Genomic DNA, 17,086 nt, shown 5'->3' with positions numbered 1-17,086 from the left:
ATTGTATCTGTCATCTGTCAGCCCTCTCAAGCAGGAGGAGGTGGCTGGGATAAGAGCCACGCAGGAAGGCATCTGAACTATGAATGGCTCTCACGCTGCAGCCCTCAGCCAGAACAGATAAAGCGAAAGGGAGGATGTGGAGGGAGGAAGGGAGGGGGGCCAGAATTAGCAAGTGTTGCCTTCAACACTTAAGCTTCACTTGAGGGTGACAGGTGCTAAGTGTTCAAAAGAAGGCTGTAGCCCAGTTGTGTGAGCGTGTGTTTGTGGCGTGGCATTTATGCACACTCTAATCCTCTCTCTTCCTCTCCTGTAGCTGTTGGACATGTCTGGTAGATCTGGAGGGACTAAACATGCGTCACCTGTGGCGACCGGGAGTCAAAGCGCTACTGAGGATCATCGAGGTCGTGGAGGCCAACTACCCAGAGACTCTGGGACGGCTGCTTATCTTGAGAGCTCCCAGAGTTTTCCCTGTCCTCTGGACACTGGTGAGAACCAGGAGGGGGACACTTCTCATAGCACCAGTTTATATAGATTTCAAAAGATGTTTCTTGTAAATGGTCCACCCTCATCTTTATACACCGAGAGATTACCAATGTAATGTAACCATAAAAACCAATCACAGAAAACAGAAAAAGTCCCTTTTACCACACCAAAGGCACACATCTTTCTCTGCTCTTGTTACTGCTGTAAATGTGCAAATTTTTGCCATGACATAACTAGGATACAACTAATTTGGTGATAATGTATATTTATGTCTGCCTGTGCCCTTAGGTGAGTCCATTCATTGATGAGAACACCCGCAAGAAGTTCCTCATCTATGCAGGCAATGACTACCAGGGTCCTGGAGGGCTGGTGGACTACATAGACAAGGAGATAATCCCGGACTTCCTGGGAGGAGAGTGTATGGTAAGTGTGTGATGAAGATTGTCATTTTCTGAATGTGATTCAATTCTGCAAATTCTGAACTTTCTGGGACATCACTCGCATTGAGCTCTCCTTTACTCAACCAGTTTAATGTGTGTGTTTGTCTGTGCACCTGCTCTTTTCCATTGCAGTGCGAGGTACCAGAAGGCGGACTGGTTCCCAAGTCAATGTACCGCACAGCTGAGGAGCTCGAAAATGAAGATGTCCGCTTGTGGACCGAAACAATCTACCAAAGCGCCAGCGTCTTCAAGGGAGCTCCACATGAGGTGAGGCCGAACAGAGAGCACCAAAATGAAAAGAAAATACGAAAAGCCTGTGGTGATGTTTTATATCAGTATGTAGGGCAAGACATCAGAGAGCTGCTTGTGGTCTCTGAAGAATTTGTAGAAAGTTGTGCCACCTAGTGGCTGTATGTGGTAGATGACCTCTTTATTTTTTTTTTAATTTAGATGTGGAACAAATGGAATATGGCTTTGAAACATAGTCTGTCTACAGTGACATACAGTTAGTCATGTTATAATTTCTGCTAAAGGCAGAGAGACACTGTCATGCATAATCACCCTTCTGGAAATGGTTTTGATTTGATGTTAACAAACTCACAAACATATGTTCACTTTTTTTCTCTCTGCTCTTTGTCTCTGATGGTGTCTTTTATTTTGCCAAGTTTTGCTGGTGCTTAAATATGGAGCAGCACAGAATGAATAAGTAGTATGAGTTACTAATACACAAGAGTTATGAATGTCAGGTTCACAGCCATAGTGGTCCTTCATTATGCTTTTGATCAAGAAGGGAGAGAATGGAAAATGTTTTTCCTTATTTTGATTTAGGTCTTGTTTCTTTCCTGCAACATCTCATCATTCCACTGTCTGTCCTCCCTCCTGTTTTCCTTAATCAGGTTGTGATCGAGATCATTGACGCCTCCTCAGTCATCACCTGGGACTTTGACATATGCAAAGGTGACGTGGTTTTCAACATCTACCACTCAAAGCGGGCCCCCCAACCTCCACGTAAAGATCCCCTGGGAGCCCATGGTATCACATCTCCAGGAGGCAACAATGTTCAGCTAATTGACAAGACCTGGACTCTGGGGCAAGATTACAGCATGGTGGAGTCCCCGCTCACCTGCAAGGAGGGCGAGAGCGTGCAGGTGAGATTATGGCCCCACTGTAATGTTGCTGAAATACATTTTGTGGGTTGTTTTTGTTTTGTCAGCTTTAAATGTTATTTGTGCCGTTAATCTGTCCTCAGGGCTCGCACATTACGCGGTGGCCAGGCTTTTACATCCTCCAGTGGAAGTTCCACAACATGCCAGCCTGCTCGGCCACTAACCTTCCCCGAGTGGACGACGTGCTGGCCACCCTGCAGGTCTCCTCGCACAAGTGCAAAGTCATGTACTACACTGAGGTGTTGGGCTCTGAGGATTTCAGGTTAGTGACTCTGAGTGTGTCCGCTTGATATTAGGGCCGAGACATAAATTTGAGTTCATGCTATATATATGTGAACTTTTTATATGTGTCCATGTTTTTGCTGTTTTAAGGTGTTTTACCATGATGTTGTGATAATTTTAATTTCAAACATTATTCCTGTATGACTGCTCATTTTTCACTCCTGCCTTTTTCAGTTTCTCCCCTCTACAACTGCCACATATTGCCACGTATGACGTTTGATATTTGAATGAATTAAGTCTGTAATGTTGCTTAAATGACACTATGGAAAGCCTTAATAGCAAAGGTTTTCTAGGCCCAGAGTTTTGAAATGAGGGTGCTTCCTTCCCTCAGAGACTCCTTTAATCCAGCTTTTTCCTGTTCTATCGCTCACAACCCTGCCCCTCCTCCTTGTCCTCCTCCTCCTGCTCTGTCTTCTTCCTATGAAGAACGGCTTGCTGTGATGTGCAGAGTTTGTAAGTGGCTCAGTGTTTGCCCCTTTTTCCTTTAGCACTAGCTCATTGTCATCGCTGCTAATTTGAATGGCCTTGTGATGGCAGTAATGCTTCTGATTCAGCAAAGAGAGAGATGCCTGTTTTGCATCTGGTCTTGCTTATGACTTTTGTTAGCATTGGCTAACATGATGTTGTTGCTTTGTTCATGCTGAAGAAAGGATCCTTGCACTACAAGCCTACAGCCTAACTATCCACTTGCTGGCTTTAGTCACCCTGCTTGCATGACTAATGTGAGGAATCCTAGACTGAGTTAAGGTTACAGCTCTCAGCTATTGTATAGCTAAGTGTCTAGGTACACACACACACACACACACACACACACACACACACACACACACACACACACACACACACATGCACACACCACACCTGCTTGTGCACTTATTAATCTACTTACAGAGACATTTCCAGGTATTTGTTCTTGTTTTTTGTCACTCATTCACTTGTACTACCTAACATACTGATTCTCACTTTGCTTTCAGTACATCTGCTGTTTAATTTAAACAAATTTGAATTCACCATCTAACTCATTCCAGTAACATATAACAGGATGTTTTGCTCATGGTCTGCACATCTGTTTGAGATGTTTGAGACATTCCTAAATATCGAAAACACCAACCTGAACTAAGTATATGGAATTCCTCTTGCCATGTCCTATAATCTCAAAAGAGATCATATTGCAGTTGGACAGTGGTTATATCATTTTTACTCTTACTGACATTCATAAACTAAACAATTAATCAGTCTAAATAAACAAAGAAATAAATTGACTTGACAATTGAAACACTGGGCTACTCAAATATTAAGTAAATAAAATAAAATTAATAAAGGTGAAACTTAAATAAAAATATAAATAAAATAAATATATTCTATTATTATTATCTATTATTATATATTATTATTCAGATGCTGATTAAATGCCTCAGTATACATTGAAATCACAGTTGTCTTCTCACTTTGGCACAGCTTGTTTCATAAAATATTGTTCCAAATCCTGAAGGCACAGAATTTAAAGAAAATTGATTGCAAATGAAGAAAAGCTGCCAGCTGGTAATATAGTTGATTATAACAGTGTCAAATGTCAGTCATTTGTACCAGTGTGACCTAGTAATGTTTCACATCTGCACACTGTGATATGCAAAATGCTTGTATTCACTGTAGAGCCCTACTGTTGTATTTTACAGAATATGGTCTCATACTGCTTACTTAACCTTAAATCTTTCCTATGGTCTTTATATTAAATGTAAACACCAAAAAACCTACATATTTAATTGATTAAAAACACGTCCAAACTGCTTACATTATAACAGCAAAGGCTTTTCTGGTTTTGTACATGAGACCTGAGGGTGGACCTGCTTCTGCTCTCAACATGACATGGTGAACTTCTTCCCCCATAGCAAAGTATTTGGCCTTTGGATGTCCCGTCACACTTGAATCTTATCTGTCTGATACTGTCTGATACTGCAGCCTAAGGTGGAGCCTGAGCCTTGTTTGGCACACAGAGTGAATCAGTCTCCCTCTTGTAGCTTTGATCTGGCTGCATGGTTCTGCATCATGAGCACGAGTAGCACACATACGATGTACTGAGTTAGTCACTGGCACACTGTGGTCGCTCTGGTGTTGCATACATGTAAAGTTAGCTGCAGACTGTCACTCTGGATCTCTGTCTCTACTTCAGGGGATCGATGACCAGCCTGGAGTCGAGCCACAGCGGCTTCTCTCAGCTCAGCGCAGCCACCACATCCTCCAGCCAATCGCAGTCCAGCTCGATGATCTCCAGGTAGAAATTGGAAGCTGAGGACTTCAGCCCCCCACAAACTCCCCCTCCCCTCCCCACTGCCCTTACGGTCAACACCGAAGCCAACTCTCCTCCTGCCCTTTCGTCATCTTTGGACTCTGTTCCTATTGCACAGCCAGTCTCTGTGGAACTGAAGCATGCACAAACAGGAGACAAAGAAATTTAAAATAATCTGAGGCAAAAAGAAAAAAACAGACTGTGTGTACAAATTAAAGGGCTGATTTTTGCACAAAGGTCATATATTTTTTGTGCCTGGCATCTCTGCTGGGCAGCAGTTTGAATCAGAACATTAGCAGATTGTTTGTTTGTGTCGTGTCTCGTGCAGGGTGGCAAAGTTAAAGGTCGGGAGATGAATTGCAGTGCCTTTGTGGCACTGGAAGCTGAAAGAAGCAATATTCTTCTCGTCCTGGAAGCAACGGGACTGAATGAAGACACTGGAGGCGCTGTTACATATATGCATTTACATCCACACCAACGTACGCAGTACTGAGACGACGCATACCTCATTCTTGTGCGCTCGCTAAAATACTGGATGTGCTGTTACATGCAGATGCCACCACACACATAAACACATGCATGTTTGATGACATGCAAAAATTCAGTGCTTGCCATATTACCAGAGGGTTTTGTTCAATCTGGTGAATTGTTTATAAGTCAAGTGTGTGTGGGTGGTGTGAACTCTTAAATAGACCTGGGTCAAATATCACCTGCAAATAATTAGTTTTGCAAACTGCACTGAGCTACTGATTGGGTGGAGCTTACTCAATCATGACAATGAGGGTGACGTAAGCAAAGTTGTCAGTTGATGGGGAAAATGACTCTTGGATATTTTCCCGTAGCTGTGTGAGCTTTCTGTCACTCATTTTGTCATCTTATATGGCAAATCCCACCCATCTGTGTCCGGAGGAGTCTGTTACACCTTGAAAAGCATCTGAATATTTGACCTAGGTCTGACTCTTGGCGAAGTAATCCGCTAGAAGCAATAACACGAGTTTGACTTTCTACTGTGCAAAATATTTCTATTTATCACTGAAATGTACGCAGAGGGTCATGGGTGCTGATTGCAGATGACCTTTTTTGTCATACGTTGTGTACAAACAGCAGACAGACAAAAACTGAGCCAGTAAAAACTGCTAAATTCTGTGGCACCGACATCATCACTTTGTGTCTCAGTTATAATCCTGTTAGCAAAAAAAAAACGAGTAAGTTGTCAGATTTTCTCCTGGGCGCATTTATTTACTTGCAGTGAGGACCGTAAGTTTGCTTTTTATCCAGCATCTGTGAGATTGAAGAACTCAAGTCATTAAGGAGAGGCCTTGTTACTGATTTGTGAATGTGCTACTGATTGGCTAGTGCTTGCCAACCAATGAAATGCCTGAATTTGGATTTGGTTGTGATGTAACTGGGTAGAACCACCAACATTCTCTACTTGTTTTTCAGAGTAATGTAGATTTCAGTGTGCATTAGGGGTGAATGTTACTTTGTGTGTGATTATCATTTTGGTGGCACAGCAGTAGACTTATTGATACTGTACATGAACTAGTGTTGGTTGGGGTTTACTTTTTCTTTTTTTTTTTGGAGATGAGTACTTGATGGGGTGAAGCAGTGTGGTGTTACTGCATGTTCATGTGATGACTGGGTTTACAGATCTATTATATAACAATTAAGATATAGCCATTTTAAGAGTCATGTGTCAATAAATACCATTTTAGCCTTTGTAAGCATCAATTAGAAACAAACCTGCTGTTTTCAAGGGCACCAGTGTAGTAGATGAGTGACTGTGAGTTGAATGAACATTTCTAAATGCAACACATCCATGCAACAGTTTTTGTAATACAGTTTATTTAGTTAATAAGAATTGATGACTTTACTTAGAGGGCAGAAATGGTCGCCATTGCCAGGAGTCATTGTGTGCTGTTGCCATGGTTATCGAGTGCAGCTGACCGCACAAAAGAAAAATCGCATAAGACAGAGACTTTCACCTTGGAATGAAGAGTCCTGAAAATACTGGCACTGTATCTTGTTTTTGATACATGAGACTTTTTGTTTTTAAATATACATGAAAGGTCAAGGGTTAACTTGTGCTAACGATATGTCATTGGCTGCAATAACATGAAATGCTTTACTGAGAAAAAGGACCTACAAATATTGTGGGCTATTAAGTGTGTATGATGGTGTAAAAGAGTGAATATTAGAAGTGGGTGGGGATGAAAGATATGCCTGTAAAATGTGTGCAAACACTCCCTCTGCCCCTGACGGCAGCTTGGTTTCTCTGCTCAGCCTTTTCTCACTGTCTGAAGCATGTCTAGGACCATGCCTTCCTTCACCTGGTTACCCCAACATTTCCTCAGTGGTTTCTGATGATCAAACAGATAACATCAGTTCCACACCTAACTACTCTTTTTACTTTTTTCTTTCTCAATCTACTCTTTGTCACTTGTACACTCCAGTTTTGCTTTCAGTAACTTTTCATTGTGTGTATATTAGAAATCGATGTGGACCTTCATTGAAGCCATAGGCAGAAAGAAGTGTACTCTGAGGTTTTGTTTTATTTCTGCTTAAATTCAGTGTTACAAACATCAGAAAACTTCCATGGTCTGCTGTTTCCTGCCTCTGTGACATTAGCTCTTACAGCGTGTGCAGTTTTCATCAAGATCTCATGACAAATGAGGGCTATAACTGTTTGTCTTGTCCGTTCAACACATTTCTATCTCTCTCTGCTTTCTTTTGACATTGTTGCATATCTTCTCTTTACCTTGATGTGAGGAATTATGTAATAAGTACATGTTTGAATTAATGAGAATATGGCGCCTTTACATTTTTGGAAAACATTAAACTTGAATTATGAGAAAATACGTGTGCTTGTCTCACATTCATTTAAGTTTTTCATGTTTCGTTTCCACTTATGGATGAAGTGAAGCACATTGACACAGTCCTAAAATGATATATCAAATTCATTTAATTGCCAAACATGGCAAAAATTTTATTGTCCACATGATCTAAACAGGCAGCACGGTGGTGCAGTGGTTAGCACTGTCGCCTCACAGCAAGAGGGTTCCAGGTTCGAATCCCATTCTGGGCCCTTCTATGTGGAGTTTGCATGTTCTCCCTGTGCCTGCGTGGGTTTTCTCCGGGTTCTCCGGCTTCCTCCCACAATACCAAAAAACATGCACATTAGGTTAATTGGCTACTCTAAATTGCCCCTAGGTGTGAGTGTGAGAGTGTGTGGTTGTCTGTCTTTGTGTGTTGGCCCTGCGATTGACTGGCGACCAGTCCAGGGTGAACCCCGCCTCTCGCCCGTAGTCAGCTGGGATAGGCTCCAGCTCCCCCGCGACCCTGACAGATAAGCGGTATAGAAAATGGATGGATGGATGATCTAAACATTTAAATGGTTGAAAACTGTTAATGTGCCTGTCCTCACTCACCTGAATCTCCTTATTGCAAATAGGTGTTTTTCAGCCTAAATTTTCCTTTTAGGTACTGTCAGTTCTGGTGAAGGTCAGGTCTTGACAGTGTTACCATGTGTAGGGGGAGAAAGGCAGAGCTGCTGATAAAAAGAAAAAAAATTCCAGATTACTGGATGTCAAACATTATGATCAAACAGTTGTGAAAAAATACTGTTATCTGATTGAAACTATATGTGGAGTTTGACCAGTTATCCTGTAACACTGTTTTGTTTTTTTTTTGTTTTTTTTTTCAGAATTTCAGTGTTTGAAGTTTTGATTTTTTTTTTATGTTTATGTTTTTTGCAGAACTCAGGCTAAGCTCTAATTTTCTTATACTGGTCTGATCAACCGTCTCCACAGGATCATTATTAATCAAATGGCAGTACAAATAAATTCCACAACTGGCCATGAGATAAAATAAAAAAAAAATAAGTGCAAGAATCCAAGAACAGAACCCTGAGTATTTCAAGGTTTTTGCCTTTATTTGTTAGTGTGAGGATGGGCAGGAAATGTGGGGAGAAAAATCAACACATGCAACAAAGGTTCTCGACTTGACTCAAACCGAAGGCATTATGGTTATACAGTATACATCTTGACCATTAGGCTACCTTGACAGTCCCAGCTAAAATATGTATTTTACTTTATTTTTCTTAGCATACTTGCCCTTTGACAAGCATACCTTGCCTACCTGTAGAGTATGCAGATTATCGCCTCAAATGTGACCAGATATTATCTTTGCTCAAACAGAATAATCATCCATCTCTGTATTTTTGTGGTCATAGTGTCACATCGCTGTAGTTTCACTTTTTTTTTTTCAAATCACAAATCAGTCCTGTTATCAGATCATATTCTAGTCATATCTATTTGTGCCCTGGCATTACTTTCAGCACGAAAAAAGTTTCATAATCACTACTATATTACACTTTTTGTTGCTATTTCAGTTATTGAAAAAAAGGCAAAAACTTTGGAATAGATTTCTGTTTGTGAATAAAAATATAGAATAAAGAATAATCAAGTTATCAGCTTCAATAAAGATGAGAATCTAATAAAAAATTGTTTCTATGTTGTTTACAAAAGTTATAAACGGTATCAATGTCCATAAACTTAGCAGGAATACGATGAACAGGGGTATATTTTATTTCGAGCTCCAGCGTCAGGACAAAATAATGCATGAAGCGACACTGTCCATCAGACTAATTTACCATGTAGGCCACTAGAGGTCAGAATTTACCCACATAACATTACTCCAGACGCAGTCTCCGCCCTCACAGTGACGTCTGTACACGGAAGTAAAGCAGGGATTTAATAGCGCTGGTGTTCACGTTACTTATGTCAGCTGATTTTCTTTCCTTAAAAATCCTTCCCCGGGTTGATGCAGATGTCCGTTCCTCCTGCAGAAGATGTGGTGAAGCAGTGGGAGAGGTCAGAACGCTTCTCTTACAATTCACGTACCCGAACTATTCAGTACACTACATACACTCCTCAGTGTAGCCCTGTTGTCGTTTGCTAACCTACACAAGGAGCTTTGTAAAACAAAACAAAAGAAAAACACAACGTAGAGGTCTGTAATGTGCTGGCGTGTGTTGCCACAGTTGTGTCTCTGTGTGGTTGGAACTCTCTGGCAGCAATTGATCTGAGTTTGTCTGTTGGCAAGGCCAGTGGCCACCATGATTCCATTTCATGTCCTTATGCTGCTTGCCATCTCCAGCAGAACACAGTGTGTGTTGACATGCAAAGCCCCGGGTAGAAACACTCTCAACCTACATATAACTTCAAAATTCTAGTCCACACAATCCAAGGTCTGTGAATACAGCTGTGTTCCTACTGTGCAGATGAGATTGTACACACTGGAAAATATGAAACCATGAACCTGCTGAAACAATTAGTCATTCACAAAGATTCTCTGATTCTAGCTTTGCTGCATTTTTAAAATTATTTTTAAGTCTTTTTTTTTAAGCCATATCATATGTTTGATTCTAAAATTTTCAAATCCTTAAGTTTATTTTTTCTAAACAAATTTTTAAATATTGTATTCTTATGTAGAAACATGGCCAGCCTTAAAAGACATAACTTCTTTATTGTGTGTAATTGCAGAATCCAAACTAAATGTTATAAACATGTCAGTCACCATTAGAGTGTTAGCAGGGTTTTGCTGATGGGATGACAGATTGCCTACTTGTGAACAGTGTTCTGGCATTAAGTATTTCTCATGTGATTGTTGAGTAATTGTTCTAGCTTGTGCCCTGTGATTGCACTGTTACACTCTGTAGTGTGTTTTCTGTGCAGTGAACAGGCCCGTCTCAGACAGCAGGTGGTGGAGGAGGACACCGAGGATTGGCAGAGGAGTCCAGGCTTCTCAGGCCTGGAGAGAGTCGGAGGAGTGGACCTCTCCTTCATCAAAGGGGATGATGTGAACGCCTGCGCCCAGCTTGTGGTGCTCAGCTACCCCGACCTGGAGGTGAGCTGTCCCCCTCACTGCACCTATCAATTACAGATGAACTAGGCAATGGGTGAGCTGTCAACCTCTAGTGGTGACAAGTGGGAACAGCAGCGATAAGAAAGACAATCACAGAACGTTTTGAACATGTATAATGAAAAAAATCTTATGTATCATGATGCCAGATACAATGAAAATCAGACTCTGTGATGTACTTAATGATTGCCAAATCAGATATTTAATTTGTTTGCTGCCTGTCTGGTGATCCTACCATTAGTTTTATGAATTTCATGTATATCCGACCCCTAAAAGTATTGGTTTTTGATGTCCGGTGTCTCCTTGTTATTTGATATTCCCAGGGGATGGTTAGAGAGAAGTGTCCAGCAGTACTGTTGAGTACCAGGGATCAGCTATTTTTCTCAGAGCTGTTGCATCCTTCTCTTTTCTTCATTACTTGCATTTTTACAGGAATCACAAAAGGACACGCAACATTAAAATCTGTCATATTCCAAATTTACCTGTTATGTATGGAATTAGTTCAGTACTAGGGGTTTTTGAATGTTATTGACTGATTTTGTAAGATGGCCCTGTAATCGCTTGACCTGTGTGTCCTCTCAGAAGTGTGCTGAATTTTAATCATCTTTACCATAAAAGTGGCGTAATGTGTGATCTAATCCAGCTAAATTTTTCAAGTCAAGTCAAGCACTAAAATGGACTCGCCAAGCATAAAAATTATTCTTAATACACAGGAGAGGTGAGGTTTAATATATAATACGGCTCAAGGTTGAGTCTTGTTAAACCAGCTGTTGTTAAAGACAAGACCTTGGCAGTACCAATTTTCATTTCATTTTCTTGTTTGTACACCCTTCCACAAGTATTCCTCGCTCCTGCTATTTATCTGTGCGTTAACATGTGCTGCTGGCATCATCACTTTTCATTATATAAGACTTTGCAATTAATAATATTTGTCACTGTATGTTGTTGATACATGGACCCGACAAGGCTAATGAAATGTTCTGTCCAATAAAGGGATTATGTTCCCTGCTTGCTTTCAATTTAATCCAGCACTGCCACCTAAGGCCATTGTGTGACATTAAGTAATACCGCTAACATGATGCACAGTGTGTTCATTGCTGTGGTGGTTTTATTGTACACTTTGCATTTTGAAAAGCTAGTCTGAAACAGTAGCTCAACACACTTGAAAAATACTTTAAGGTCTAACATTCAGCAATGCATTATCACCTTTGTTTAGCAGAGGGCGATGAAGGTCACTGCAGTCAAAAAAATTTCTTGCTGTCAAAAATCATGTCAAAAGGAGCATGTTTAAAGTGTACTAGTTTGATTGGTTGTACAGAAAGAAGTATAGTTCTATGATGATCATAAGGACATTGCAGCAGACAGTAAGGCACCACCATAAAACCAAAAATTAGACTATCAACGTCTCCGAGGTGAACACAGGACATTAGATTTATAGAGCAGCGGGTGTATGCTGAAGCTTTCAGACACATATAATTTGATTTTAAACAGGTAACCTAAATAGTGTAGAGTGTCTGATGCTCAGTACATGTTCACAGTCTGAAATCAACAAGAAGTAACAGATGTTTCAGTTTAGGCCAGATGGGGGATGCTAGTGATTATCTTGCACAGCTTGTGTGGGTCTGTGGGCTTGCTCTTACATATACACTGGGGCAGATGCATTTGTCCGAAGTGTGCAGCACCGGATCTCTGCACTGATGTACTTATCCAAACTCAGTGGTGTTAGGATAGCAAACTGATACTGTTTTTAAGCAAATTTACAACTTTTTGATCACCAGAGTCTATAACCATTCAACCACCTCGTAGCCCTGAAAAAGGTCATGAATTATAAAGCAACAGTGTCCCGTCTCCATTCCCCAGGTTCTGTATGAGGACAGTCAGATGGTGACCCTGACGGCCCCCTACATAGCTGGCTTCCTGGCTTTCAGAGAAACCCCCTTCCTCCTGGATGCTCTGCAGCGGCTGGAGAGGAAGCAGCCCAAACTTATGCCTCAGGTCAGCTTCTGCACACGCAACATGCAAGCATTCATAGGTTTATATTCGGTATTTCATAAAAAAAAACATCACGAAATAAGTGACAAGCTTGCTAGAGAGGAGTACCTCAAATAAATACAAGTAGTCTTTCATTCAAAATTGTAAACACTCTTGCAAAGATGCTGCTTAGCATCCAAGAATCAGATAAAGACATCGATACCACTTTCGTATCTATGAGCAAAGAGCTGGAGTAAGGATGGTTGGATGGATGGTTGGATGCTTAGCCTAGCTTAGCATAAAGACTGGAAGGAGGGGAAGCTAGTCTGGCTTTGTGCAAAGTTGAGATGCCTATGAAAACTCTAAAGCTCACTAATTAACACTGTATATCAGACCAAAAGTGTAAAAAACAAGTGATTTGTTCTCACTGGATGTATCTAACAACAGAGAAGCCTGCAAAGTTACAGTACATGATTTCCCTTAAAGTAAGTCATACTAAGTGATAAGTGGCTGTTTGCATTTGCATCCAGTCTTTATGCTAAGCTTTAATATCCCAAATGTCATGTTGCTAATGCTATTAGCCTAAGTGTGGCAATATGTTGTTAACTATTGTATGTCAAGACAATTCATTAAACAGAGGCCATAATAAGACATCTCACTCTCAGCTTGTCAGGCTCTGTTGTCAGACTTCTTTCAGCTTAGATGTACTTTGTTAGCTTCTGGTGCACCAAGGCTCGACCGCAATGCCGACACTGGCGTGCTGACATGGTTACACAATAGAATCAGTATTACTTAATATCATGCTAACATATTTTAAAACATACTTAACCATGCTGAGGTTACATGCTAACTTTAGAGTTTTGGCTTGCAATGCTAGCCTTAAACATACAGCACATATGAGACCATGGATTTTGACCAGTAATTTTTGAGGTATCTGCGATGAACTGAGGAGATGTGTAGACTTTTAGAAAGAGTTACAAATAGATTGACTTTACTGACTTCATTGGGCTTGTTTACTTAATGCACATTAGCACCCACTGAAGAAATTGCAGCTACTGTCACAAAGCTCTTCTCTTTTCCTTCTCAGTTTCTCAAAAAGTTGCCTCATATTCATCCTCACCCACATACTTCTGTTTGTCGCAGCCCACACACCTCCTTCGCTTCCTCCCACTCTTTGTCCCTGTCACCATGCACGCAAGTGTGCAGAAACACAGACATATACACTTTGACCCATCACAGGCACACACATAGTTTTACTTTTACTGGCATTCAGCCCTAGACAGGTGCAGTCACTGCTCCCTTTATCTCCAGCTTTTGAAACTAGGTATTCTCAGTGACTGATGCTGAAATATGGCTATAGAGTCACCTTATGCACTTATCTCACTGTCTGTCTGATATTGTATTGAACTGTGGTAGCAGCTGGGGTCATAGATAAGGAGGACAAAAGTTTCGCACCAGGTATTTTAAGATGATGTATCAGGAATAGCACATTTGGACCTGATACCAATAACGATTCTTCTGCTTCATTGAAATGTGTGACCTGCCACGATTCACGCTATTTGTTACAGCTGTGCTTTTCCTTCCATGACATGTTAAAATGTCTGCAGCACAAAAGGCCTAGAGCCTTGGAAAAATTTTAACTTGAAAACATGCTGAACAGTTCAAACCCAGAACACATCAGATGTTTAGAAATATATATTTTACTCACTATGATGATGTTTTCAAAATGAGTGTTTAACGGCCATAGCTCACAGCAGGGAAATTGATTTCAGTTTGTTTTCAGTTTGTGCTGTGTGCCCTCTCAACAGGTGGTGTTTGTGGATGGGAATGGTCTCTTCCACTACAGAGGTAAGCCAAGATGGTTTACGTTCTGCTTTTTCTGTTTTATTCTCAGCAGGATGTGTTCAGTGACAGACCTGAAAATGCAGTAGATCTGTTATACAACTACCATTTCTACGTTTCCTGGTAAGCAAGGTGCAGATATAATGCTCTGGTTGAACAGCAAACATTTTGACTAATCAGAGCAGGAAAAAATGAAGGTGGACATCATAACATCATTGACAACTCTGTTCTTTTAAGTGTCTCAGTGACAGTCACAGTGAACCAGCATGCACAATAGTAAGCAATAAATAGTAGTAGTAATCAATAATACAGCTTCCTGGTACATTACTCCATTACTATCAATAACGACCAAGTTCCATCTTTGTGTGGCATTATGTTTCATTCATGAAATGTCAGCAGAACAAGAAGAAAATGAGTAAGAAAAAGAGTGTTCACCCATTATTCCAAGGTGTAGGACTAACCTAAGGGATAAACAGCCCAGATCAACTACTTTGTGTTAACAATAACCTAAGCTGTTAATTAAAGTTAATTATTAATTAAATTAAGGACTAGTTAGCAGTCCTCAAGGAAGGAATAGTTCAATATTTTGGGAAATGTATGTATGTGTTTTCTTTCTGAGAGAAATATGAGAAGATCGATTTTAATCATGTGTGAATGCGTCGGGTATTTTAGATTAGATTAGATTAGATTCAATTTTACTGTCATTACACATGTACAAGTACAATGCAACGAAACGCAGGTATGGAGCTGGAGTCAGGAAGTGGCTGGCCTAGCTTAGCATAAAGACCAAGAAAAGACTGCACACTGGTAACTCCCCCTGAAACCACAAATTGCTTTTTCCACATTTTCGTTTATGAATAGATAAAACAAATAAAATACAAAATCTTAATTAGCCACTTCAGGGGTTTTGGTAGGAGGGTTTTTCTCAAAGTTGGACTGAACCAAGTTGATTGTCTCTGCCTGCTTCCAGTCTTTATGCTAAGCTAGGTTAGCCTTGTTAACTCCAACTCTGTACTTAATGAGAGGAGTTCAAAGTGAGCCCTACAAGCTGTGTAGGACAATTGGATAAATTCTACCAACTCTCTTGTCTCTTAGAAAAAAAGGCTCAGCCATTTTTTTCTTTTGTGTGTTAGGCTTTTATCATGCAATTACAAAACATGTATTTATTATATCACATGAGGTCAAGATTGCTGGGTTGAGATCTACCTTTCAGTCTAACTTTGACTTTGTCACTGTTTGGACCTTGCAGAATTTGGCCTGGCTTGTCATCTCGGAGTTCTGTCAGGTCTGCCATGTGTGGGTGTGGCCAAGAACCTGCTGCAGGTGCAAGGTGTGTACAAGAATGAAGAACACCAGTCACAGGTGAGACAAAGTTTAGGTAATCAAAACTTTAATGTAAAAGATTTTGTGTTCTTTCTTGCCACGTATAAAAGAACTGCCACTTTTGACAAGAGACAATAGATTAATTATTCAAGTTAAGTTCATATCACTTTTTTCTGTTTATTACCCAAACTGCATTCTTAAAAAAAAAACACCAAAGAAATGTCAGAAGGACAAAGCAAAGGACAGAATCTTCAATTACGTGTGTGTGTGTGTGTGTGTGTGTGTGTGTGTGTGTATGCTGTTTTGACAGTGTGACTTTTATTGCAAGCCAAGGCCTTCTTGTGTAGCTAATGCTAATGTGACTTTTTGAATACAGATCATGCTGGAGCAAAAACCTATTGGTCATAGTATACCTGTGGGACAGCAAAAACTGGATTTCATTAATATGCAAATGCTCACTTTGTTTTAGTCTGGAGCCTCAATGACCTGATATGGAAAAAATCAAAACAAGTTGAAGTTAAATCTGCCTGATGAACATGCATCTGGCCCAACTCTGAAGAAAGAGGATAAACAGAGTAAATTTTCCTCTCAAAGTGAAAGTTCTGATGTCTGCTGCTTTGAGCTTTGATATGAGAAGTTGAAGATTTGGGTAGCTGATGAGCAGATACATTTAAATGTATCCTGTTAATGTGTTTGTCATCCTTCTGGTAAATGGTTTAAAATAAGATCTCCAGCGATTGGAGTACATAACCTGAAACAAACTAACACAAACACACTGATAGAAACGATAGAAAAGGTTGGAACCCGGTGTTCTGTTCTGAGGTGACAAAGATAAAAACTGACCTCAAGTGCTTTCTCTGAGGAAATTATCATCTTGCACGTTCTTAGTAGGTAATGTTGATCTGGGGAAGAGCAGTGATGGGCATTTCCTGTAATGGTGATGACAAGTGCTGCTCAGATGTTTCAAAGGGAACCAGCTTGGAAGAATCTAGCGATCATCCGATCCACTGCTAACTCAATTAGCAGGCAAAAGACTCTCTGCATATAACCCCAATGGTCTTCATGTAGTAGTGTAACATGCTAATTCAATTCTCTATAGTAGTGTATCCATCTCCCTCAATTAGTGCTAGTGGCTTTGGCGTCAGAAGATGTTGCTTTGTCTCTGCTGTGGGGAGGAACCTGATCTCCATGTTTACACAGACCATGGTCACCTCTGAGGATAAAGTCTCGCCTATCTACTGATGTCATCTCTGTGCCAAACTCCCAGTGGCTTTTACATGTTCATTTTAAGTATCAGGTAGCGTCTGCATTACACGCCCACTGCTGCTTCTTTGGACTCAAGCTCCAAGCTTTGGATCAGTTTTTGTGGA

The 17,086-nt window shown here is 40.5% G+C and overlaps 2 protein-coding genes across 5 annotated transcripts in view; both read left to right on the top strand.

Annotated features, from left to right (window-relative positions):
• The window catches only part of si:dkey-237i9.1 (SEC14-like protein 1), a 30,453-nt gene extending 22,939 nt beyond the window's left edge, over positions 1-7,514 (top strand). For both annotated transcript variants that reach the window (XM_046402747.1, XM_046402741.1), the window contains exons 11-16: positions 314-485; positions 772-906; positions 1,056-1,190; positions 1,820-2,071; positions 2,173-2,351; positions 4,542-7,514. In XM_046402747.1, the coding sequence (XP_046258703.1) occupies positions 314-485; positions 772-906; positions 1,056-1,190; positions 1,820-2,071; positions 2,173-2,351; positions 4,542-4,647 (979 nt within the window). In that variant the 3' untranslated portion in view covers positions 4,648-7,514. The remainder of the gene's footprint in view (positions 1-313; positions 486-771; positions 907-1,055; positions 1,191-1,819; positions 2,072-2,172; positions 2,352-4,541) is intronic.
• Positions 7,515-9,363: 1,849 nt separating this feature from the next.
• The window catches only part of LOC124066365 (endonuclease V-like), a 54,770-nt gene continuing 47,047 nt past the window's right edge, over positions 9,364-17,086 (top strand). The window contains exons 1-5 of one of the 3 annotated variants that reach the window (XM_046402727.1): positions 9,364-9,529; positions 10,394-10,565; positions 12,441-12,575; positions 14,360-14,399; positions 15,643-15,755. In XM_046402727.1, the coding sequence (XP_046258683.1) occupies positions 9,480-9,529; positions 10,394-10,565; positions 12,441-12,575; positions 14,360-14,399; positions 15,643-15,755 (510 nt within the window). In that variant the 5' untranslated portion in view covers positions 9,364-9,479. The remainder of the gene's footprint in view (positions 9,530-10,393; positions 10,566-12,440; positions 12,576-14,359; positions 14,400-15,642; positions 15,756-17,086) is intronic. The other 2 variants (XM_046402719.1, XM_046402711.1) reach the window with 2 other exon arrangements.

This window comes from Scatophagus argus, chromosome 2, assembly GCF_020382885.2.
Source record: "Scatophagus argus isolate fScaArg1 chromosome 2, fScaArg1.pri, whole genome shotgun sequence".
In the NCBI taxonomy this organism is placed as follows: domain Eukaryota; kingdom Metazoa; phylum Chordata; class Actinopteri; family Scatophagidae; genus Scatophagus; species Scatophagus argus.
This window is presented reverse-complemented; position numbering and strand designations above follow the sequence as displayed.